The sequence below is a fragment of the Strix uralensis genome, chromosome 16 (assembly GCF_047716275.1).
Source record: "Strix uralensis isolate ZFMK-TIS-50842 chromosome 16, bStrUra1, whole genome shotgun sequence".
NCBI lineage: Eukaryota > Metazoa > Chordata > Aves > Strigiformes > Strigidae > Strix > Strix uralensis.
Window position 1 is genome coordinate 20,029,267 of NC_133987.1, and position 24,752 is coordinate 20,054,018.

A 24,752-nucleotide genomic window follows, 5' to 3' on the forward strand; every position below is an offset into this window, starting at 1 on the left:
AGGTCCAGAACCTTAGGTTTGAGTAAAGACAACTCTCTGATAACCTCTAGAAGACAAGAGTATCGGAGTCACAAGGGAAAAATTATATGGATAAAACCTTATTTGAAACTGCCAGTGCAAATTTGCTGTCACTATTCAGAGCTTAAAAACTGAAGAGGTTCCTTATGGAAACACCTTTGTGTCCTCCCTCTACTGTCCTGGTTTTGTTGAGGAGACAGAGCCTGACAGCTGAAAGGGCTTTAATGCAATGCTGACAAAATGACAAGGGTGCTGGGACAGGGGCTTGAGAAAAGGTCAAAGAACTCAAGAATCTCAGTCGGTTCTGTTATATTCGCAGTGGTTTTTTCCTCCTCTTTTGCTGTCAGTCTCTATCAGTTGGAAGAGCAGGTTTTTACTGTGGCTGTGCTGTCCATGAAACCAACCTACGCTTTGATGGAAAGATGGGTCAGATTTGCTGACTGGGTCACAGTCTAGTAAAAGTTTACTTCTCAGTTCTGCTAACGTGGTTTCATGCTGCCCAGAAGCTTGGCTATTGATACCTAAAGCACGGGTACTCTGAAAGTATACTTACCCCTGATCTTTTTAACATCTTTGCTAGCTCAGGCCTTGAGCTGTCTGAAATTGTGGTAGCTTTAGAACACAGGATCTCTTCACTGACAGTTGGTTTGGACTGGGTGGTTGTTGGGGTTTGTTTGTTTGTTTTATTTGTTGTTGTTCTACATTTGAGGAGAAATGAAACAACTTTCTAAAAGAACTGCTATATTGCAGCTGCCTATGTAGGTTGGGGTTCTGAGGTGCTTGTCTCACCTTCGTGCCCCTTCGCCCCCACGCAGCCCTTTCCCTTTGCCCAAAGGCTATTTCCCCAAGTCTAAATCCTGGTAAGTCTTTTATTTGGATGCTGCCATCTTCAAACTTTTTTGGACTTCGTCAGTACTGCATCTTGGTGCTGTGGACCATTAAGTTGCTTTTCTTGCTTTTAATGAGCGTATAGCATACGAGGGCCTCCCACCCACAGATGCTCTGACTCACAGGAGAGCTTTGCTCCTGTGGGGTGCGTGCTGTCTTGCAAACTCACTTGCTAGATCAAAGATGTGATGTTATGAAAGCATGACTACAGGTTGGGTGCTTTACTGGTTTGGTTCCATTTTGCAGAAGCAGTGCGGTGCTCCTGAGATGGACAACAGGAAATGTTTTACTTCTTCCACCTTCAGAGTGGGCTGTAGCGCTTGCGGGGGGGATGTGGTTGAGCTAGGACCTGGTGCTGTGTTTCAGATTCCTTTTGCTTCAGGTGAACTGAGATAATGGAGTTCGGTGGGTTTTTTATCAGCAGAATCGGTGGTTTTGGGGAGCAGGCTTAGACCTGCTCTGTCCTCACAGCCCGCGTCAGCGCTGTCGTAGAGGCGGGTCCATCATTTGGGAATGAGCCATGTGAGTGGTGTGTCCCCGCGGGTGGGTGGCGGGTGAGCCCCTGGGGACGAAGCGTGGTGCTGGCGGCCCTGCCAGTGCTCTGCAGCCACCACAAGTCTGCTCTCACCTCCCCTCCAGCGCCACCACGTACCTGACTGTCCTTAAATCTGGCCCGTGGTCTCTCAGGATTCTCATTCTAGCATGTATAGAAGCTAATTCCTTGTGTATTCACGTGGATGCAATTTTCTTCCTTGCGGTTTATGGAGTAAGAACTTATTAATGGATGACAAACCTCTCGGTATCTGAGACTCCTCGGTATGGCTTTGACGAGCCATCTGGCTCTGCCTGTGGTACTCTTTGATGTTCTGCTCCTTGATCTCCAGCCACGGACGGCTCCGATCTGACTTGCTGGCGTTAGCATTACCTGGGTTGGGTGCTGCACAAGCACCCGCCGAGAGATGGTGTCTATCCTGAAAAACCTCTTGGCTTGAATTAACATACAAAGAGTATCTGAAATAGCTGAGTCAAAGGTGCTTAAATATGAAGATGGGGGAAACGAGACAATGTGTAGTGTCACATATCTGCTCATAGCTAAGTTTGACAGGTTACCTGACAGTTAATGTCTCTGTTAGTAAGAATCAGGAATTAAAAAAAAAAAAAAAACAAACCACCAAAAAAACCCAACAAACCAAAAGCCTTGCAACACCCTCTGCACTGCAGGAGTCTTCTTGTGCAGTGACTAATGCTTGCTCTGTGGCAACAAGACTATCCTGCTGATTTTCTTTTGAATAAAATGAATGAATACATAGTGGCATAAAAGCCCCATCTCTACTATCAATTTAATTTTGGCAAGACCCCCTTTGAAAGCATATTCCTTGAGCCTCCTGTAACAGATCTTTATGAGTGGGAGCCAAGCTGAAGTCTTACCTGCTCTGGAACAAGCAGATCTGTTCCCTTTGAACTGGTTGACATTAAGATGTAACCACTGAGCTGTTGCGTTTTTCGTACAAATGGGCTTTGAATGTGGCTCCCTACAGGAGACGGCCCTCTCAGTCTTTTTTGTCTTTGTCATAGTTTAATCCTCTCTGTGTTTGGAAATGATGTCTCTGCTAGCATGAGGCACATACTGGTGAAATTTCTGCTCATCAATTTCTATTTTAGGTCCCTGTATAACTTGTTCATCTGAGGAAAGCACTGAAGAACGCGGCATAGGAGCAGAGCTGGTGCCGTGGGATGAGAGGCACGATGGTGCCCTGTTTGCTCTTCGTCTGGATGAGTCTGACTTTCCGTCTTGCAGCTGTTCAGCTAAACGGTTCAGCATCCCGCTAGGAGAAGGGAAATCATTCCTGCAAGAAGTCTTCAAGAGTCTCTTCTAGCTCAGTAGCCAACAGTGGTGAAGAAAGTAGGTCACCTTGTGCTTCAGGGCTACAACACGATCAAAGGAATTTGTGATACCTCGGGAGCTCGTGGGGGGAGAGCGGGTGTGGGCAGTCTTGCTCTCAGGATCACGCTAACTAAAATAAATAAATCTTTCACCTCTCTTCAGGGAATATTTGGGTTTGGAGAGTGCCTGGTGCTGCTGAAACAATGCTACTTTGCTGGAAAGCCACTAGCTGAAAAGGGCTGAGAAACGTTTTCTAGGCAGGAGAGATGGCCTTTGCCTTGTGCTGCTGCGGTTCGCGTGACTCTGCCTGTTGGCAGTGGCTCCCTTGAGCTGCACGGTGAGTCTCTGCCTCCTCCTGCTCCCAGCCCAGCCTTTTGCCTGCGTTACTGGTACCGACAGTACAAGAAAACTCATCCCTGCAAATGGTTTGTTTAAAGGGGGGAAAAAAAAGGAAAAATCATTGAAGCTTGCCTGAACTGCAAGGCGAAAGTCAGCTGTGTTGTCCCAACCAGCCAACTATGGCACGGGACCTCGGCCGTTCCCTTTGCGACCTCCTGCCCCACGGGCACCTTCCCCTGATGCTCCAAGGGTTTTGCTGGCCCTGCCTGCAGGAGCTCACCGGCTGCCGTGGGGTCACTGCCCGCGACGGGGTGCTGCCTGAAGAGGCTGGGAGCTGGGCCTGGCTGGGACCGGCCCTGGATAAGGGCACAACCTGGCCTCTTGGCCACTGGGTATCTCAGATGGGCCCTGAATTTAGCTCTGGTCTCTGTCATAGCCACACCTGTGTCATTCTGTTGAAGATCACTTGAAAGTACTTGAATAGTTTCCTCTTTCCTACTGAGCATAGTTTTTGTGTCTGTACCAGCAGGAGCTTTGGGGTCATTGATAGGAAAAGTTCTCCTGGAAGTCTCCTACAGTGAGGAGATGGGCATGTTGCTCCTCGCTGTCATGCTAACGGGTTGTGGAGCTCCTGACAAGTTACATTTCCCTGCCATCCCGCTCCGTTTTGACCGCAGGGTGGGCAGCTGGGCTGTCCCTCCCGTGTGCTGCGCATCCGGGGAGCAGGGTGACATGGGACCTCGGGAGGGGACAATAGCCAGGCTAACTGCGGCCCGGCGGGGGGCTTTGAAAGGAGACCCCCGGGTCTGGGCTGCGGGGGGCTGCAGTTCCTGCTGGCGGGGCCCTACCAGGGACCGTGGGGAGCAGGAAGGGGCAGCCAGGGGAAGGGCGTCTGGTCGTACTTGCTGTTCTGGAAGCAAGATCCTGTTAATCCTCTTTGCTTCTCCCAGGGTCTGTGGCTATGAAGGATTTGCACGACGAGGCTGCTGAGCGCAGTTGTCATGGCAAACCGAGGGAGTCGGAGCACGTGGTCCTTGCCTGCCTCCGAGACGCCTGTCACAAATTGTTCCCGACAGGTACAAGAAAATCCTCGTATCTGCTCCTGGGTGTTGATCCTCGCTCTGTCCAAGCTTCAACCACAGTTTAGGTGATCGCACTTTACTGTGTTCCACCCACGTTACCCATGCCTGAGCACTGCCTACTCACTCAAAAGACGGATAAAAGAAGTCCTCTTCTAGAAAATTAACTTATTTAGTTCCTTACAGAGATTACCCAGCTCTAGGAACTGAATGAAAAGCAGTTGTTAGCTTGGTGTTTAGCATCTCAAGCTTCTCTGCAGACTTACCAGTTCCTCATTTCATGCTTACAAGATTTTTCAGGTCTTTCTGCCACTGGGGCACGGGGAAACGTGGTTATTGAGGGCAGAAACGCTCTGTTGTAGTCGGCCTTGGGATAGTTGTGGGGAGCCAAGTGTTAGGTAATTGCAGGGAGGATGTGCATGTGTGTCTGCTGCATGGGACTAGCAGCATCCGTCCCTTCTTTGAGAGCTTGGTGGATTTTAATGTTAAATACCAGAATTAAGGTCTAAGTGTGGCTTCATCCTACTGGTTATTTTCCCTTCTCAAAAACCAGTCTACTCTGTATATGCAGAACTGACCCAAATCTATCCCCTCTTTCCAACAAGCAGCAGTAAGTCTGTATTAAGAACCCTTGGAAATTTCCATCTGCACTCGAGCATTACGGTAGCAATTTGAAGTAAAACTATTATGCAATCTGGGATCTATAAATGGGCAGAGGTCAGCTAACCTGTGTTACTGCTACGAGCTGCAAATAATTCTGCAAGTTCTCATTCAGTAACAGTTGTGTAATCATTAAGACTATCAGTCTCCAAGATAAATACGGTAAAGATAAGGCAGTGTCAAATGAGTTGCCTTTGCCTTCTTTATTGCTTTTTAAAAGAGCTGACCACGGATGCTGGCTGCGCTGGGGTCTTTCCTTGCAACAACACCATTGTGCAGCACTGAAATACGTTGTTGGTAACTTTTTTTTATAGACATGCAGTCGCAAGTCTGTCCTGTGAAATGTACTGGCACTGATTCAACAGAGACTCCACATACGCTCAAGTCCCCCACTTCAGCATTGTTCATCGTTAATGGCACTTGAGCTTGTCCTTCAGTGTCCGCTGAAGTGCTTTTTTGAGTTTGGGTGCGATGGTTCGTATAGAAAAGCAAATGAAAGGTTGCAGATCCGTGGGATGAAGCAGAGAGAAACAGAATGAAACATTGCGTGGGGGGCTGAATAAAATAGGGGGTTTCTATCCAGGTAGATGGAGATGGGAAATGTTCTCTACGGTCCCTAAAAAGGATCTTTCGAAGCTGTTGCTTGTTTTGTACCACCATTTCCTGTACTAATTGACACAGTTGCTGTTGTCATTTATTTAACAAATCGGTGCAAGCACAAACAAGGACAAAAATAAGTGTCTGCTAATATGAACAGATTTATCTGTTCTCATCCCCACGCCTTTTCCCACGAGCGTAGTTTCTGTCAAGCTTACTGAGTAAACCTTGGTGCCAAGTATTTAATCTTATCCGTGAGGGGCAAAGGGTGCTAAGAGCAGGGTGGTTTTCTTTGTGTGTTAGGGGCATCTCTAAAGAAAAGGCAGGTGCTGGAGCAGCCTCTTCTCAGAATGACAATGGAGTAACGTTGGATTGCGATGTAGCTTAAATTAGGTCTGCAGCAATCACTTATTACGTGTTAGGGAAAGCGTATTCTGCTCAAGAGCTGTGAGGGCAGGGAAGTCACAGTTCAGGGTGAGCATATGAGAAATCCAACACCACCTCTGCCAATTCGTGATGATAAATATAGATGATGTATATTGCTGCTGTCAACCTTTGATTGCACGGGAGAGTCCAGGCAGCCCCGTGCGTGCCGAGACGATGCTGTTCCCTTTGAGCCTCGGTGGAGCCCTTGGGCTGGAGCTCCTCGCTTTGCCCATGCTCGTCTGGCCGGCAGTGGGACTTCTGACCACGCTGAACAACCCCACGTCCCTTTGTCTTGCAGCTCCTTTGGCACTTCTCAGTGTAGCACAGCTGAAAACTTGGGGTAATTCCTACATGGGTAGTTTGTATTTTGCCCACCCGCCCTCCCGCGCTGCCAGGGCCCATCCTGCCCCTTCGCTGGGTGTGCTGGGATGAGTTGGTGATGAGCCAAGTGATCGCTCAGCCTCGTTTGTCCATCAGGAGGTTCAGGTGGGATTTATGTGCTTGAGAGCACTTTAGGAGCCACAGCTGACAGGTGCTGAAAATAGCATCCTTATTTTATTGCTTTGGGTTTGTCCTTGTTTTTGACGTTAACTTGGGCTACGTACGGGGAGTGTTATTTTCCCGTGTAACCGTCCTCACGCCGAGGCAGTGGTTAGAGAGCAGCAGCGTTCCCTGAACTCCAGCAGGAAAGGCAAGAAACTGCCAACTGAACTGCTCAGTTAGCAGCCCATCAGCCATGGCCCTGCAAAAAATGCTTCCTTTTCCCTAATCTTCCAAAACAAATCAGTCAGTGTCTTGCACGGTGCTGAAATTTCCTGAGCCAGTTTCCTCCAGCGATTTTTCCGTCATGCCGTGTGGCAGACACGGGATGCCCGGGCGGTGCTGGCTGGCACTTGGTGCGGAGCCACTTGGCTGGAGCTCCTACTGGTGGGGGGAAGAAGTTCCCTCAGGATCACACTTTTGTTGTTTCGGTCCTGTGCTTAGCAATAATTAATTCCTTTGTTGCCTGAAGGCAGAGCATTTCCTCTAGAAGGCTCAGGCAAACATCCCTGGTCCCCGAAGAAAAATGGTAAATGTTTAAAAGCCAAGGACACGGAGTTAATCTTCACTTTTGGGCTGTGACCCTCCAGTGCTCCGAAGCCATCGCTCCGCGGCAGCCCGTACGGCCACGGTCTGCGTGTGATGGCATCACCGGCAGCAGCGTTCCTGCGCCGTGTCTGTGGCAGCAGCGTCTGGAAGGGGCCGTTTTGCTGCCTCTGCCCTGGCCAAGGAGCGGCAGAGCCGTGGGCTGGCTCCTGGGGCTTGTCCACGCTGCCGGTGATCTGGGGCAGCTCAGCCACCTCCTGGTGCGCTGACACGATGGCAGCAGCACTTGTTCAGCGCTTTGAGCTGCTGGGAAGAGGTGCCAAGTGAAATCTGGATATGTATTACATTAATCTCTCATCATAAATACCCCAAAAACTAAATGAAATGTGGATTCCTTTTGCCCGATTTAATGCCTCCCAGTGAAACCCTGGTCTGGTTGTGCTGGGAGGTGTGATGACGGACAGATTCGATGTACCTGGGTCCAGGTGACTGTGCTCTGTGAGCTGATGAGACTGGATCAGGTTTTTTCCTGTCCTACAGGTCCGTGCAGGTGGTTCAAAGAGGAGCCCCAAAGACCAGCCAACGCCGGCACTCACTCTCCATATTCCAGTGATTTCTATAACCTGATGCCAAGACCTTTTTTCTGTAGGAACTAAGCTCTCGGGAGGGGAAAGGCGTTGACAGAGGCTCGTTTAGAGGTGCCTGAACTGGGATTCCCTCATAGCTCTGGCCTGACCCTTGTCTATCGTGTGGCCAGCAACAGCCCTCGCTGGAACAGGCAAGTGGAAATTTCCTTCCCATCCCCAGTGTCTTGTGAAAACATCATAAAACATCCGTGGCGTTCTTTACCCTTGCTTACAAGAGGGGAAAAAAAAAAAAATCTATAAGCCCCAATCCTTAATTACCCACTACAAACACGAAACGCGGCAGGCGATTGCTCAAGGAGGTGAAATGCCACAGCGCTCGTCTCCTGCGGGGTGGGTTGTGTCCCCGCTCGGGCCGCAGGCTGGGCCCTGATCCCTCATGGGCTGTGGGGAGGTTTGCTTTGAAGCGTTTGAGCAACATCAACTTTCCCAGCTGCTGGTGGATCCCTTTGGCACCCTGGCCAGCAATCCTCCGTGTGAGAGCAGGGCAAGGGGGGTATGGGCCCCCCGCTTGAGGAGCCCTGGGCAGGACGTGGGTTAAGGGTTTGGGGAACCAGCTTTGGCTGTGGTTCAGGCAGGCTCCTTGGGTAACTCGAGGCAAATCGGTCACTTCACCGGCTCTCTGGGCTCTGTAGGGTTTTTCTTTACCTGCTCTCTGTGGGGTTTGCTGATAGGTCTCTCCACACTGATGCTGTCTTTAAGATTTTAAAGCCCCTTAAGCGTTACTGACGTAACACAAGTTAAATCTCATGTGTTTGCCATGCCCTAAAGTGCCAACGTTGGGCAGTTTTTGGAGGTGTCTACCCTCCACACCTAACCCTGGACACTGCTCCGAGTCCTGGGCTGGCTGTGAGGGGCTCCAGCTTGCCTCCCCTGTGTTGGCATGGTGCCTTTCTTGGGGCGCAGCCTTCCCCCCTGCTCCTCCCGCATCCCCTCCCACACGCATTTCGGGCTCTCAACTGCACCATGCCGGGAAGGGCTCTGGTCTCTTGTGTTACACCTGGTCTTAGACTTAGAGCTAAGCTGTGACCAGGAGTGATTTTTCCTAAGGAGTGGTTTTTCCCTCCCCAGAGCTACACGAGGCCTTTCCCAGGGTGCCCCTGGCTGCCTGCGTGCCCCCGTGGTGCCGGGGTCCTTCTGGCACGTGTCACCTCTTGGCACCACAAGAAGGTAAAAGCCGCCCGGGGAAGGCTCCAGTTGGGCTTCGCGCAGGTGCCAGCACTCCAGGTATCTACATGAAAGGAATCACATCCCGAGTCTTGGCAGAAAACCCTAAAACAACAACAACAACAACAAAAAAACCCTACAGGAAAAAAACCTCAAAGCCTTGAACCAGGGAACGGCAGTGATAAAGAGCTTTTATATTCCTGGGGGCTGGCCTATCAGCTTTTATTGCCCTTTTTTTTTTTTTTTAGCAATGCAAATCCAATCCATTTTTTAGAGCCTCCCGTCCACTACCTCTTCACACAGGTCCAGAGGAGGGTGCCAGCCTTTCAGCAGGACACGTGGGGTGCTCTTTGGGGGTCCCCATCCCTGCACCAGGACCCCTCAGAAGCGACTGCATCCCCAGTTTCTCAAGCCCCTCTGCAGGACGTTGCCTGCTTTGCTCCAGCCCTGCTCATGGCCGCTGTCGAGCGTGGTCCCCCGCTAGTGAAGGAGGTGCTGGACATGGACATCCAGTCCAAACCCTCACAGCCCCACTGGTACGAGCGCTGCGTCCAGCCCTGCGTGGCCGAGCTGCTGGGCAGCGCGCTCTTCATCTTCATCGGCTGCCTCTCGGTGGTGGAGGACATGGGGGGCACCGGGAGGCTGCAGCCCGCCCTGGCACACGGGCTGGCCCTGGGGCTCACCGTTGCCGTCCTGGGAGACATCAGGTAAGGGGGGGGTTGGCACTGGGGGCTGCGCCTGCTCCCCCTGCCACCCTCTCTGCACCCCCCCACCCCACGTTTTCCATGCATGGGCAGGAGGAGATGCTTGTGTCTCCCCACACGCTGCCTTTAGGATCTTTCCTGCCCAAATATCAGTGGCTGCAGCAGCGCCGCGCTGCCATCGAGCCTCTTGGCTAATGGCGTGGCTGCTTTGGTGGTGGGCATCTGCGCCGCCTTGGGTTTGGGGGAGTTCGCTTGGCTGTTGAGTGTGACTTTTTAGCCCCTTTTAATAAAAATGGTCAAAAATGAAACCAGCTTTTCCTTCAGAAAGCTGAGATGTTTCCTTTTAAAAGGATGTCAGAACAAAACATTCTGACCCGAGTATGCTACTCCCCTGTGTATTTTCGGGTGAAAAATTTGGATTCCATTTACAAATGGTTTCAATGACTCAAAAGCAACATTTAGACAAACCTGCTCGTTGAGAGGTGTTGTTTGACGCGAAGATGTAGATTTATCCTGAAGGAAGAAGATGAAACAGTCCCTGTGGAGTTTCATTCCCTTCCTTCCAGTCAGCAGCTCCACACAGCCCAGGGACAGGGTGACTCTGGGCTGTCCCCCCCCAACACACCGGGCTGGGACACGAACCTCGCTTGGCTGAGCTCGCGTGCGAGCCGTGGAGCCTGGAGCAACCTGACTGATAGTTTATCAGCGCCTGATTAGGAGGGGTAATGCCGTGGGGTGAGGTTTGAGCAGCTGGGACTCAGTGATCCGGGGTGCACGTGCTGGCAGAGCTGAGCCAGACACCCACTGCACCCCAGACCCTCAGCACAGTGAAGCCATGGGCGAGGGGAGCAGCGTGGTGGGGCTTTGTGGTGAGGGGCTGCAGAAGCATCTGAGGGGTCCCCCGTTAGCTCTGAAGCCAGGAGGAGCCAGCTCGGGGTCCTGCGCAGGGAGATGTTTTAGCCTAAAGTCAGGTTTTAGAGATTTGTGTCTGGAGAGGAGCCTGGCTTGGGATGCTCGTGGGCAGGGGAGTGGGTGCTCCGGCCAGGGTTTGTTTGCAGACTCGTACTCCTTCAGCACCCGGGCGCCCACCCATCCCAGGGGTATTTGCAGCCACAGCCCTGCCCGGCTGAGGTGTTTGGTAGCCTAAACACCACAACTTCTTGCTCTGGTGTGATGGGTCTTTAATTACAGGGGGAGAATAAGATGTGATTGTAGTTCCTAGACACTCTGACTCATCGGCTTCACCAGCAATTATTATTAGGGCTGATTGGTTATGAAACTCGTTCATTAACACGTGGCTCATGGTAATCTGTTTTAATTAGAAGGTATCTGAGTTTGTCTTGCATGTGGCCTTCGAGATGAATGATTTAGGTCTCGTATCGAGGTGATCGCTGGCTCCTGCCGGCCCTTCCTGGGGCCATGGTGGGCAGCGCACAGGGATGTGGAGAGAGAGACCTGCCTGCCTTTGCCTTTACACCGAGCAGGGGCAGATAAACCCTGAAAATCCTGGCAGAGGCCTCAGCCCTGCCTGACAGCACTTGTCCCCTTCCCTGCTGCCCCGGGGACACGTGTACTGCCAGGCTGGGTCCCAGCTCCATCACTGCCGTGGTGTAAACCCCCCTGCACCAGGGCTTCGGGGCACCGTACAGCCTGCAGCACCCCGCAACGCCGGGAGACACCCCCTGTCCCTGCTCCTTCCCTGGAAGCACCTGGGGGTCTCTGGAGTGAAGCCCCCCCAGGGGTGAACCCCACACTGATGCTTCTCTCTCCTTCGCAGTGGAGGCCACTTGAACCCTGCCGTGTCCTTGGCCATGTGGCTGGTTGGCGGGCTGAACATCACCATGCTCATTCCTTACTGGCTCTGCCAGCTCTGCGGGGGGATGATGGGAGCCGGCCTGGCCAAGGTACAGACCCCTGGGGAGTCTCTTTAACCAGGGCTAATGCTGGGGTGCAGGGCCCCCCCCCTGCTCTGCCCAGCCCCGGGGTCCCCAGCAGCAGTGATGGGGAGGGTGAGGGGGACTCGGTGCGTCGGTTCTGCCTGTCACTAAGAGCACTGATTTCTCACGAGGTGACGGGGCTGTGGGGCTCGCCTGGCGCTGGGGGCCAGGCCCCCCGTTCCTCCTCCCAGGGCTTTCACGGGCTGACTGCAGGACTCAGACAACTCGCCCCCCGCCGCAGGCTCAGGTCTGGCAGAGCCGCCCAGGTGTGGGGATGCCGCCTCTGCACGGCGCGCTGGGGCCCGGCTAATTCTCAACGGCAGCTGTTCTCCAGAGGTTTGTTATGGCGTGCTAATTAGGCCCAGAACGATGCTCGGTACCTCTGCAGCTCCAGCCGTTTTCACGCGCGGTGTTTCCCTCCGCTTCTCCTCACCGCGCTGTGCCGTAAGGTTAATGTGCGTTGGGTGCTGCCCCTTGCCGTTGGCCACTCAACCCCCTCGGCAGCTGGGTGAGGCTCATCCTGAGGGAGAGCGGTGCCCGGCTCATTATCTCCAGAGATGCTAAGAGCCTTTGCTAATGAGTTTATATTTGCCAGGCGCTTAGGGCTGGCTTTCAGGAGGAAAGCGATGAGATTAGCTCCTCTTTAACCTGGTGCTACGCCCGCCCACGCTCTCCTGACGGTGAGCACATATGCCCGGTAAAGGCCACAATATGGAGCGTGGACGGCACAAACAGGGCTTCCCCCCGTGCAGGCCGTGGCGGCGAGCGAGCGCTACATCAATGCCAGCGGAGGAGCCTTCAGCAGCATCACGGCAGATGAGCAGATCCCTGCCGTCCTCGTGGGTGAGATCACCATGACCACCTTCCTCATCCTCGTGGCCTGCATGGGCGCCGTCAACGGGAGGACCAAGACCCCGCTGGCCCCTTTCTGCATCGGCTTCACGGTCACGGTCAACATCCTGGCGGGGTGAGCGCACGAGTCCTCTCCCCGTGCGTGTTCCCACTGGCCAGCCAGTGCCATCGGCGGCCACCGGGCAGGGGGTCAGGATGGGACCACCGGCTGGGGGGAGGGTGCTGAGCAGAGCCCAAGGGGCAGCTCCAAGCACTCAACATCAATCAGGGTCCCCCCCCGCTCCCTCCCTGGCTGGCACCGCGGCATCCTGCACCAGGGAGGAGCAAGTGCCCGTGCCCGAGGAGGGAGGGATGTGGCAGGACCTGTCGGCCGGGGAAACCGAGGAAAGCCGAGCACACCGTGGGGATGGCAAATAAGCCCACTGGCCCCTCGGATATTTTTGGGGAGAGCCGCGGGGCACAGCCCAGCTGGGCACGGGAGAGGCCGTCGGCTCGAGCCCCACGCATGGCCCTGGAGCCGGGGCAGCCTCACCGAGTACCTGCTGCGGGCTGATAACACCCAAGGGCCGTGCGGGCTGTGTTTGCCGTAGGAAGCCCTGAGCAAACAGGGGAGGGTTTATCCGGGAGCCCGCGTGTCCCCGCGGAAACGCTGCTGGGCTCAGCCGCGGCACAGGCGGGCGAGCGGCCTGGGTCTTGTGCCACTGCAATCCCATAACGAGCGCACGCAATTATGAATGTTAATGGGTTGTTTAGTTAAGGCAGTGCCCCCTCTAGCGGGATCCCCAGCTCTTATTTAAACACCGCACGAGCCTCCTGTGCAAATATTTATCTGTTGCAGTTTTCTTTAATCTGTAAACGCTATTGTCTCTCCTGCCCCGCTCCGCTGCCTACGCGCAGCACGGAGCTTTCCCTGTTTAAAAGCCCAGCTCCCAGTAAGCCCCAAAATAGACTCGACACTCGTGTTTCTGCCCCGCGCGCCGGGTTTTCCCCGACGGCTCACAAAGCGAAGGCTGGTGCCCACCGGCAAGCGGCCGCCTGAACCTGCCAGACCCCCAGCAAGGAGCCCCGGGAGGGGTACGCCGGTGCCCAGCACCCCCGCCCAGCCTGTACATCGCCCTGTCCCAGCAGCGACGGGGACGGAGCTGGTCTCGTGTCCCGCAGGGCTGATGCGGTCGGTTGGTTTTTCTTTCAGCGGTGGCGTGTCCGGAGCCTGCATGAATCCTGCCAGAGCCTTTGGGCCAGCACTGGTAGCAAACTACTGGGACTACCACTGGGTTTACTGGGTAGGGCCCATGGTCGCTGCCCTCCTTGTCAGCGTGCTGGTGAGGTACGTGATGCCGCAGCAGTGAGCAGAGCGGAGCTGTGCAGTCTGACACCCCCCTCTCCCCCCTTCCCACCCGCCGCCTCCCCGGGGGCTCTGCCCGGCTGCTTCCCAGCTCCCCGGGCCAAGGCTGCAAGCAGCCGCTTTTCCAGAGAGAGATCCGAGGGTTGAAGACTCCTTCCCCTTCTCCTTCCCATGACAGGGCATCAGCAAAGATCCAACCCATGCCCGAATCCACGTGTTTGCTCCATCTACGCCTTCTGGTGGGGCGAGCCCAGGCTGGGGCTGTCACTGCGTTTCTGTTGCAGCCTTGCAATGGCACAACCACTTCACCCCGAGTTTTCTCTCTCTTTTCACCTCCCCAAAGGCTCCTGCTCGGCGACCGGACCACCCGCCTGCTCCTGAAGTGATGCCGGACGCAGGGCATCCACAGCAGCTCAGCACAGCCCCTGCTCCTCGCCATCCCACCTCCCCTCTGCGCCTCCCCGGCGGCCCGCGCGCCAGAGATGCTTCGCTTGAGGCTGTGGGGACGATGAAAAGCAGCCCAGGAGCATCTCCAGCTCCGCGGGGCAGGCGGTGAGAGCTGCCAGTGCCCCCCGCTCCCCACGGGGAGCCTGCCCTGCCCCTGCGAAGGTGCCGAGAAGCTGAGTCAAGCAGCTGTGCCCGGGGACCATGTGACATTGCCCGCCAGCGCTGGCACTAATCGCTTTCTAACTTCTTCCTGGCACTATTCATTCCAAGGCAGGTGGCTCCCGCTGCTCTGGCACACGCGTGGCGGTGGGTGCTGCAAGCCCCCAGGCCCCGCCCCAGGCCAGCTCCTGCGTTTTGTCTCCCATTCGAGCATTTCTGCTCTTTCTCCTCCAGCTCCCTGTTCAGCTCCCAGCCCGTGGACCTGGCAGGATGCTCCCCCGTGGGACCCCGCACCCCAGCTTGTGCCATGGGCTGGTTCCTCTCCCTCACACAGGTCCAGGGTGATGCCAACTGGCTCTTGCCCATGGCTTGATGCCCAGGAGGGTGACGGGGGAAGCGTTGGGGGCCATCCTATTTCTGGCCCTTCTCACCAAGAGCTCAGGGTGGGCCTGTCCCTCCCGGGGGGCTGGGGGGCAAGGGGAGGGGGCTGCTGTGACAGAGGGAGATGCTGCCGTATGCGGGAGGAGGGGGATGGAGCTGCGTGGGCAGGGGGAGAGCAGCCAGCACAGCAGCTTTGCGTCAGCCGGGTACCCGGCCCCTCCAGCAGCTCGGCCCTGACTCATCCTGCGGCCTCCCCAGCCCCCCCTGGGGGGGGAGAATCCATAGGGACCCCGTCCCTGCTGCTCTGGGGCTTGTTGGGTGGTAAATTGGCCCACGGGTGTCATCGCAATGCTGCCAGCCCCAGCAGGGGTTACCTGGGTTGAGTCACTCTGCATTTTGCAAACTTTGAGCTTGGGAAATGTCTGTTGTTTTCTCAGCCCCCCCAAATGACTGCCCTGCCCAGCCCCGCACCCAGCACTCCAGTCTGGGACTGGGAAGGGCTGGGGAGTGGGAAAGGGCCAGACGACCGCAACAGGAGCCATCGCATCTTCCCAGGGCCAGGACCTGGTGCTGGGCTACGGCCATTCCCCCTCTCCTGCTGCCAGCGGGGCTGGAGGAAACCCCCGGGTACAGCCGATGCTCCCTCCTGGGCTGCCCCAGCTTTTGGGGGGGCAGAGGGGACATTCCCAGCTTTCTGCTGTCCCCGTGGGGCTGGCAGAGCCCCGCATGATGTCACTTCTCTGTTTTCAGCTTGCTTTCTATTTTCCCAGCCCTGGAGGTGACCCACACACACGTGCACAAAGATGGGTTTTGGGTTTTTTTTTTTTTTAGAAAAGGATATGGTTGTAGAGATGCTGAAGCGAGGAAATGCCAGAATTAAAGCAGCCCTGGCTCGGGGCGTGTGTGTTTGCCCACAGCTCTCCTGAGGCTGGGCAGGGGACGTGACCACTGCAGTGGGCACAGGCTCATTCAGGAAGGAAAATGGTGCAACCCACTGAAGGAGACAAATAGCATGAAGATGTCACTAGGATGGTTGTCATGGCAACGCCACAAAAAAATGCCAAACCAAACAAGGAGCAAAGTCGCTGCTTCCTCCCCAAAGGGACCCTTGGGGGGGGGCGCGGGACTGGGTGCTGGGGGGAGCCAGCATGGGGACCCTGACCTGCTCCAGCCCCTGCTCAGGCGCAGACCTTTGCGGGCTGGGGGCACCCTTGGGTGCGATGGGCGCCCACCTTCCCCTTTCAAGAGGAAGCGTCGCCCCGCAGGAAACACGCTGGTGGCTGCAGCTGCCTCGGCGCAGGGCCGGCTCCCCCCTGGCCCCATCCTGCACCCCAGAGGATGCAGGTGAGGGGGGGCTCAGGGCCAGGGTCCCCCAGGGGGGCAGGAGGCGGGGGGTGGCCCATGCTCGGCCGCGTGCACTTCCCTGTTTTGCCGTTGATGTGTTCAGCACACTCATTTTTAATTCATCAGGGTGACTTTTAATAAAGCATCTGTAACACTGCGTTGTTTTTCCCTGAGTATTATTAAAGAGCTTAATTTATGCTAATTAAATACCAATTAACTTCCGAGCACTTAACGTGCTTTAAGGACATAAAATACATCTCATTCCCATTCAATTAAACTTCCGTCAGGCCTGGCCATGGCTCTGCACCGTGGTTTTATCTGCACATGGACCAGCCGGGACGTTGCCTGGTGTTTTCCAGGTTCCTCACGCCCGTGGGGATAAAGATGCCCCTCGGGAATGGGGCAGATGTGGGGCACGATGCCATGGGCACCTGCACCTAATGGGGTGGTAATTGCAGAGGTTTGGGGCTGGTGAGGACACCAATGTGTGATGAAAACCCTGAGGGGGGGACCCAGGGTATCGCCTGGTCCCCAAGAGTTGCCAAAGGCTCTGCAGACGTCGTGCACGTGCTCACCCGGGTGGTTTTGGCCGTGGTTGGCACCAGCGCTCTGGGGAAATGGAAAAAAAAATCAGGGTGTGCTCTGGGAACGGAATCAGAAGGATGTTTGTCTGTCCCTGTGTCGGGCCGAGCCCCTCCTGCCCTCACACTGCAGCTCTTTCACTCCGGATAAATACCCTGGTTAAACATTGACCCGGGGGGAAGAAAGCCACCCTGGCACCCGCGGTTGGGCTCCCCGGTGCCAGCCCACCCGCGGGGAACAGCCCCGTGTTTGTCCACCCAACACACTGGCTGTGTTTGCCCCCAGGGCCGTGGCATGGCCACCGAGTTGGGCTGCAGAGGATAAGCCAGACCTCGGCTGGTGGCCCTGATTCAAGCAGGGCCCCAGCCCAGCCTGCGTGATCCCCCCCAGCCACGCGGGAGGTTTCACACCTCGCCCTGTGCCCCGCTCCCTGCCCGGGGTGGTTCAGCCCAACCGGGCTGGCGGCTGCGTGGGCCAAGGCCGCAGCCGCCAAGGCCGCTGGCAGCAGCATCACCCTGGAAATTGCTGAGAGGCAGCGCACAAACGTGCCAGTTAATGAATCGGCTAACTCAGCTGAGGCTCCCTCCTTCCCCGGCTCGCAGCCTCACCGCGCTGCAGCCCCCGCCCCGGGTCGGGCAGCACCCTGTGTCGTGGTGGGGAGCTGGGGTGGCAGCGGGGTGGCACAGGGTGCCCCTGGCCCCAGCACGGTGCTCAGGGGGATGTTGCCCACGCGCTGCCCGTGCTCTGAGCTGGGTGACACGGGGCTGACGTCAGTCTGGGGGGACGCAGCCCCGTACCCCGCCTGGGGATGCCCCATGGCCGTGACTGTGCGTGGCCGCAGCCGTCAACACAGCCCTGGCTCAGGGAGCAGACCAGGTGGCAGGGAAAAACGGGCTGAAGAAGCGATAATTCTGCATGTTGGCAATAATCAGACAACGGTAACAGAAGGACTCGGCGGGGCTGGGAGCTCAGCAAGGCACCGAGCGGTGCTGGCCCCACGGTGGTTATTTGCTTGGCGGTGGAGCCGCACCGGGTGATGTTTCTCACAAAAGGCTTTTCATCCGCGGCAGAACAACGCCTCGCTGTTCCCCTCCACCCGCTCGCCTGCCACCCCTGACCCCCCGGCCCAGCAAAGGAGCAGCCCCCAGATTTTTTCCTTCCACATCCTCCCCGCAGAAGGATTAGGGGTGTCTGGCAGCGCGCTCCCCCAAAGCCTCCTCTGAAAATAGCAGCATCCCCGAGCAGAGGCAGCACAACAAGATGCCAAGAGTGTGGCTGCGGCGGAGTATGATGGATGAATGCTTTTTGGAACATGCCCCATGAGAGCATCTGGGAATTCTCACTTTGCTCGGCTCTAAAGGTTTTCTTTGCCAGTCTACAGCTGGAGAAATCACAGCCTTAAAAATAAAAGGTGATTTAATTCTTTTAGCTCATTTTGTCCATCTGGGGAACCGCAGTGGGCCGCAGGCAGCAGCGAGCAGGGACGGCTGGGGGCAGTGGGATGCTCTGCCCCTCACCAGCACCCACCGGCTGAGGCCAGACCCACTCCCACGGCACCGACCTGCTCCCCGGCTCCCTCCTGCCTGTGGCAGCACCACGGGGGACTCTGGCCCTGGCCAATGTAAAAAAAAAGACTCCAAAAAATTGCGCTCAAATCCGGATGCAGGCAGACCTTTTGTGAGAAAGCCAAAGGGATGTGCAGCCCCCGGACTCCTCCGGTGCTCGTGGGTTTTACATCAGCCGGGGAGGGGGCCTGCAGCAAGGGCCCTGCACGAGGGGCTGCGTGGGAGTGGGGAGCAGCGCAGCTCCCGCAGCTCCCGCAGCTCCCCCAGCTCCCCCAGCTCCCCCAGCTCCCCCAGATCCTGCAGCTCCCCCAGCTCCCCCAGCTCCCCTGGCTCCCGCAGCTCCCGCAGCTCCCCCAGCTCCCCCAGCTCCCGCAGCTCCCCCAGCTCCCCCAGCTCCCCCAGATCCTGCAGCTCCCCCAGCTCCCCCAGCTCCCCTGGCTCCCGCAGCTCCCGCAGCTCCCCCAGCAGCCCCGAGGGAGCGGGCAGGCGGCTGCTGCTCCCGCAAGGCTTCCAAGGCAGCTCCTGATTTGGCTGGCACGTCTCTTCCAGCCTACGTGTGCTCATCTCCCGGGTCTCTGTGTGAGCCCTTGGAGCACCCTCTTGCCACCCCGGGGTGCCGGTGCCACGGGGAGCTCCCATGGGTGCTGGCCCCGGGGGCGAGCATGGCAGCGGCTGCGTGGGCGCCGGCACGGGGGACAGTGGAGGTGGGCGATGACGTGCGGAGCCGGTGCCGCGCGTGAGCTGGCATCTGTATGTAGGAGACGGGGAGCGAGGCGATGGTAAAGGGAGTGGGAGTCTAAATGTATTCTGGGGAGGCTTGTTACGCCGTGCCATTAGCGGGGTCCGGGCAGCACAGGCGCGGGGACGGGCTCCTGCCCTCCTGGGCTTGGATGGTGCCCATGGGGCTGGGGGACGCGTCCCGAGGCCAGGCAGCACCCTTGGCTGCCGTGCCACATCCCTCGCTGTGCCACGTCCCTCGTTGTGCCACGTCCCTCACCCCCATGCCACATCCCTTGCCATCGTGCCATGTCCCTTGCCGCCGTGCCACCCCGGAGCACTGTGCCAGCCTCCACTGCTCTATTTACTGTGCAGCCCGAGAACAAGGCACAAATGCCAGCCCAGCCTCCCCGCCAATTAGCATATATGCAAAGAGCACTAACGAGCATCACCACCACATGCAAAGCTCCGGGCATTTCTGTGAAGAAGACGCCGAGGGTGTTTCACTGGGGGCAGGCGGGGACGTCCCCAGCTCGGCTTTGGGGGCCCGACCAGGCGGCCCAGACCTGACCCCCACGGCAGAGCGGGAGAGGCCCTGGAGCAAGGCTGGCAGGAGGGAAACTGGGGGGTGGTGGTGGGGGAATTATCCCTCCACTCCCCACCCCCTGCTTCTGCTTCTACTCCTCACTTTATTGATCTTTAGTTTCTTTTCGCTGTCACCGACAGCCCACTCGGGCTCCCCAGAGAGGAGCCGGCACAGAAATGTGGAGGGAGCCCGGGGGAGGGGGTGACGTGGGGGCCTGGGACCCCCCAGCCCCGCTTTCCCCCGGCTGGGCGGGGAGCCAAGCAGCCCATGGTGGGGGGGCTGCACCTCCTCTCCACACACCCAGTGACATTCAGCCCCGTGTCCCCCAGCAGCAAAGTGTTTCTTTACCCGGCATCACTGAAGCTGGAGGGATTTACATTTTAAAGGGTTTTTAAGATGGATTTGGATAGATGTTTATTTCCAAGTTGTTTTTTTTTTTTTTTTACAGCTTTTGCCACTTTGAATGTTTGTGGTGAGGAAATAATAAACAGAAACCCCACAAGGCAAAGCCCCAGATAACTAATTTGTGTTCATGCAAATGTGATGAGAGTGAATGTCTGGGTTCAGCCACGGAACTCCTGACCCTCACCGCAGGGCCTGGTGTGAGTACGGGTGGTGGACGTGTGTGAGCAGCCTGTGGTCCGGCTCCCCGGGCCATGGGGGGGCCCCTCTCACCCCCCAGGTTGTCCCCAGCTCTGTGGTCCGCGGTGGGAGACCCGCTCCCCGCCCACCCCGGCAGCACGGCCGCTGCCTGCCCTCCAGCCCTGCGCTCAGCACCGGAGACCGAACAGGCTCCTGGTCACCATGGAGACCTGGGAGGAGGATTTTGAAGCATCTGAGAGAAATTTCTGCCCCCCCCTCCCCAAGCCGCGCACAGCCTGTTCTCTCGCTGGGCTGCAGCTTTGTGCTGCCCAGCCCCATGCAGGGGCTGCAGAGCCGACGGCATGACTGCACGTGCAACCATGCGCCCTGTCCCTGTCCCCATCATCATCCTCATCCTCATCCCCACCCTCAGCCCCATCCCTGTCCCCATCCCCATCCCTGTCCCCTTCCTCATCCTCATCCCTGTCCCTGTCCCCGTTCCCATCCTCACCTCCGTCCCTGTCCCCTTCCTCATCCCCATCCCCATTCCTGTCCCTGTCCCCGTCCCCCTCCAAGGCTGGCCGTGGTGGAGGTGGCTGGTGCTGCCCCATGGGCTCTGCCAGGAGCAGGCAGCGTGGAGCCTTGGGGCAGCGTCCCCCTCGCTGAGTCGCAGGTGTGAAATGGGCTGGAAGCCCCTCCTGGCCCTGCCCGTGCGCCCAGGTGGGAGGGCACTTCCCAGCGGGCTTGTCACCCCTCCCCTGGGACACTGCGGTCCCTCGCCAGGACCTCTGGGTGTGCACCCTCCTCCCACGGCGCGGGGATGGGGTGGGCTGGGGGGGGACCTGCCGTCCCTGCACTGCGGGACCACCACAAGCCTTCGGGCAGGCAGAGAGCGGGCAGGACCCCCCTAAAAGGGCTCAGGACACCCCCATCTCCTCCAGACCCCGCGTTATTTCATCATCCCCAACACGGAGCTTTGCCCATCGTGGCCCATCCTGCTGCTGCTGGCCAGCCCCCGACAAGAGGGTTTTGCTCCAGAAACAAGAGTTTTCTGTCGCTCTTTGCCACGTTTCTCAGCTTTCGGAGGAGGTCAGACCTCGGTTTGGGGGTGAGCAGCGAGGAGTCGGAGTTTGGGTGCGTAGCGCTGCCCGTGACGGCGTCAGAGCGAGAGGTGCGAGGGCGAAAGAGGTCGCCGGGGCAGCAGGACGGGCTGGGCGGGAGGGGGGCGCTGGGCGGGTTCTGTGCTGGCAGCAGCCAGAGCGCTGCACAATAAATAGCCATTTTAATTACTGCACAATATTTACAAGATTGCTTCCTCATTTGGGAAATTAAAACAAATGCTCCATCAAAATGATCAACATTGTACGGGGAAGCACAGGGCTGATAAAGAAATACATGGGCTGCTAATGAAGGAGTAATTGGCACCGTGGTGCTGGCGTGGTCTCCTCCTCTTCTTCGCAGCCACGGGGCTGGTGATGGCAAAGGGCACCCACGGCCTCGGCTGCCCCCCCCGAGGGTTTGGGGCGGTGGTCCCAGTGCCAGGGTCCCGGCCCGGGCAGGGCTGTCGGGGTTTGGCAGCTCAGCCCTGGGGAGGCTGCAGAGAGAGGACACGGGAGGGTTGGGCAGAGGATGTGGAGCTGCAAAAATGCTTTTCGCAGACACGGGTTTCTCCTGGTTGTGTGTCTGTCTGTCCTGCCTGCTGTCACCACCGGCCGGGAGCTGCCCCCAGCTCTGCCCGCCGTGCTGCCCACCCCCGGGGTTATTTCCCTGCGATCATGATTTGGGACTCTCAGCTTTGATTTAAGAAAAAAATGGAGAAAATCTCTCAATCTGTAGTCACAGGGGGGCACGGGGCGGAGTGGACTGACCCTCCCCGGGTTTGGTTTCTGAGCGTTCCCCGCGGCTGACACCGTGCTGGTACCGGCGGGGGGGCTGTGCCCAGCCCCAGCCGCAGTGATGCTGCCAGTCTGGGGGGGCCCTGGAGCCCCCTCCCTGGCAGGGCCGGCCTGCAGAGCCCCCCACGCCTGGGTGGGTGCAGGGGCTGTGCCAGGTCCCCCCTACATGGCCCACGCACTGATGAGCATCCCCCCAGCCCGGCCTTTTCTTCCTCTTTTTTCTTTTTTCTTCCTTTTTTTTTTTCGTTTTTCTTCCCTTTTCCCCTTATTCTTCCTTCTTTCCCCTTTTCTTCCCTTTTTTCTTTTTTTTTTTTTGCAGCACTCCCGTTGTCATGGGAACGGTGACATCCCCAGTCGGGTGGAGATGCTGGACAGTGCGGAGAGAGCCCGGGGTGCCCCAGACACGGGTAGGGGATCCCACGGGTGGGGGGTCCCCGGGTGGGATCTCCCCCTGCAAGCAGTGGCAGGGCTGGGGTCAGCAGGGGCCCCCCCGGCCGGTGTCCCCAGCCACCCAGCGCTGCCCTTCCCCATCCCACACTAATTACAGCCCCTGCCAGCAGCTTCCACCATTGGATCGTTCGTTAGAGCCGAGACCAGCGCGGCCACCCCAGCAAAGGGGCAGCAGGGTTTGGGGGGCAGGCAGGGCACCCCACAGCTGCCGTCGTTGCTGGGATGCATCAGAAATGGGTCAGGCAGAAGGTTTGCAAGGACATTTGAAAAAGCAGCGGGATTTAATTATGTTCAGGTACCTGCTGACAGTCCAGCAAGTCCTTTCAGCGGGGGAAATTCCACCTTGAAGGAATCGGGGGGGGGGGGGGATGTGGGGGTGTGGGGGTGTGGAAATAACAGGATATGGCCCTTCACAGACCAGATGTGCGTTTCTAAAGGAGCTCACAGGACCCGATGAATGTGGTCCAGACCAAGCGGAGGATTTCACCGTGTTCCTGGAGCGGGGAGGATGCCAGGAAAAACCCAGGTGCCATCTCACGGGTTGTCCTCAGGCCCCAGCGCTGCCCCGGGGGGTGCAGAAGCAGTGGGATTTCATGGCGAGGTTGGGGAGAGGAAAAGGGAGGGAGAGCTGGGGAAAGCGGCTGGCTCGGGGGCGGCTGGCGGAGCTCAGACCCTCCTCCCGTGTCACTGCAGATGTGACCACTGCGAGTGATGAGGATTATTTTCACCTGAGCACACTTCAGCGGCTGCGGGGCTGGGTGCAGTCAGTGGCTTGGCCACGGCCTGGCATCCACACACAGAAAAAAGTAAAAATCCCCTTGAAAACAGGAGCTTCTATGATGCTTTGTGCCCCCTGGACCTGTGGCTCCCGGGTCGCCGTGGCCCTTCCAGCAGCCCCGGGCCGGGGCCGGGTCATGCCCTGAGGAGGCGACGTCCTCTTGCTCCCAGGTGCTGCGGAGCTCCCGGCTCGGAGAGCGGCAGGAAGGAGCCAGAGGAGCCGCAGTCGGTAGAGAAAAGCCAGAAAACAATTTACAGCTTCCTCCAGATGGCAACCGGTACGATCTGGCTAACAAACACAGATGAGCAAGCGTAAGGGAGGGATAAATAAACCTCACAGCTCGCGGAGTAAAACAACCTGCTGTGATTTACAGCAGAAAAATCCCACTCGGCCAGTGCTGAGCTCACTCCCCTTCCCTGCACCAGGGCTGGCTGCATGAGCTGCCGGGGCAGGACCTCGGGACCCAGGGGACACACTGGGACAGGACCCTGGGACCCAGGGGACACGCCGGGACAGCCTGGCACCCCAATCCCTCCAACCAGGGTGGGGGATGCCCTTGGGGTGAACAAAACCCAAGAGCAGCTGAGGCGCTGCTATCCAAAACCCAGAAGGAGTCATTCAGTTAGAGAGGAGTGAAAACCTCATGCAGATGTTTTCCATTCAGAAATTCTTTTGATTTCTAAATTAGTAAAGCAGCAAGTCTTTCTGGGGGATTTTTTTTTTCCCCAGGTTTTTTTTTTTTTTTTTGATGAAACATTTTCAAATACCTCTGGAAATCCATCAACAGGGAGGTTGTTCTCTGTTTTGAAATTTTTGTTTTTCAATGCTTTTCCTCCCCAGCTTTGACTGCAAACATTTGTGGTCTGAGTGGTACCAGGAGGTCCCACGATGCTGGATTCCGAAGGACCTCTCTCCCTTGCACTAGACCTGGCTGGCAGGGAGTAACTGCACGGGCGACACCGCGGCTGGAGATGGCAGCAACCAGGCAGCAGCAAAGCTGCGGGCGGGCTGCCGGGGTCACGGCTCCTCGGAGGGAAGGGGGACGCCTGGGCCGTGGCTATCGCAGCTGATCGGCGACGCTCTGGTAACACAAATCTGTGTATAAGGACCCACAGCCCGGCAGCGGCAGGGGGACGTGTCACCGGGGGTGGGCACGGCCGGGCTGCTCCACCCCGGTGGGCACAGCACCCAGGGAAGGGGCTGGTGGCATCCACAGCCCACACCGGTCACAGCGCTGAGAGGTGGTGGGTGTGCGTGTGTGCACACGGGCTCTCAAGGCCGCAGGGAGGGCAGAAACACCCACATCTCCGCTGCAAAACCTCCGCGAGCCTCTTCTGCGCCTCTGCCAGACCCGCCGCCGTGCCTGGGCACGCTGCCACCAGCTGCGGGTGGCCGGCGGGACATCAGGGGACGTGGAGGCAGGACCCCGGCATGTCCCGGCCCGCAGCTCTCGCCCGTGCGCTGGCCTTCAAGCTGGAATAATCTCCGGTGGAAAATAACACGAGATAAAAGCGGTGAGAAAAGGCAAACCCCACCCTGCGCTCGCGGGAGGGCTGCGCTTTGTCCCAGGCTTGTTTTTGCTGGGAAATGACCCGACCAGCTGGAGAGACAGAGGCCCAGGAGCAGAGCAGAGCTGCTG

At 57.4% G+C, this 24,752-nt stretch overlaps 1 protein-coding gene across 1 annotated transcript; it reads left to right on the forward strand.

Moving 5' to 3' along the window:
* The first annotated feature begins 7,708 nt into the window (after window positions 1–7,708).
* AQP8 (aquaporin 8) lies at window positions 7,709–15,957 on the forward strand. Its single transcript, XM_074886375.1, has 7 exons — window positions 7,709–7,756; window positions 8,694–8,849; window positions 9,093–9,496; window positions 11,271–11,397; window positions 12,183–12,397; window positions 13,475–13,609; window positions 13,971–15,957. Exons 3-7 carry the CDS (start codon window positions 9,243–9,245, stop codon window positions 14,011–14,013), a joined length of 774 nt encoding a protein of 257 aa, XP_074742476.1. The 5' UTR covers window positions 7,709–7,756; window positions 8,694–8,849; window positions 9,093–9,242; the 3' UTR covers window positions 14,014–15,957.
* Window positions 15,958–24,752: the final 8,795 nt, after the last annotated feature.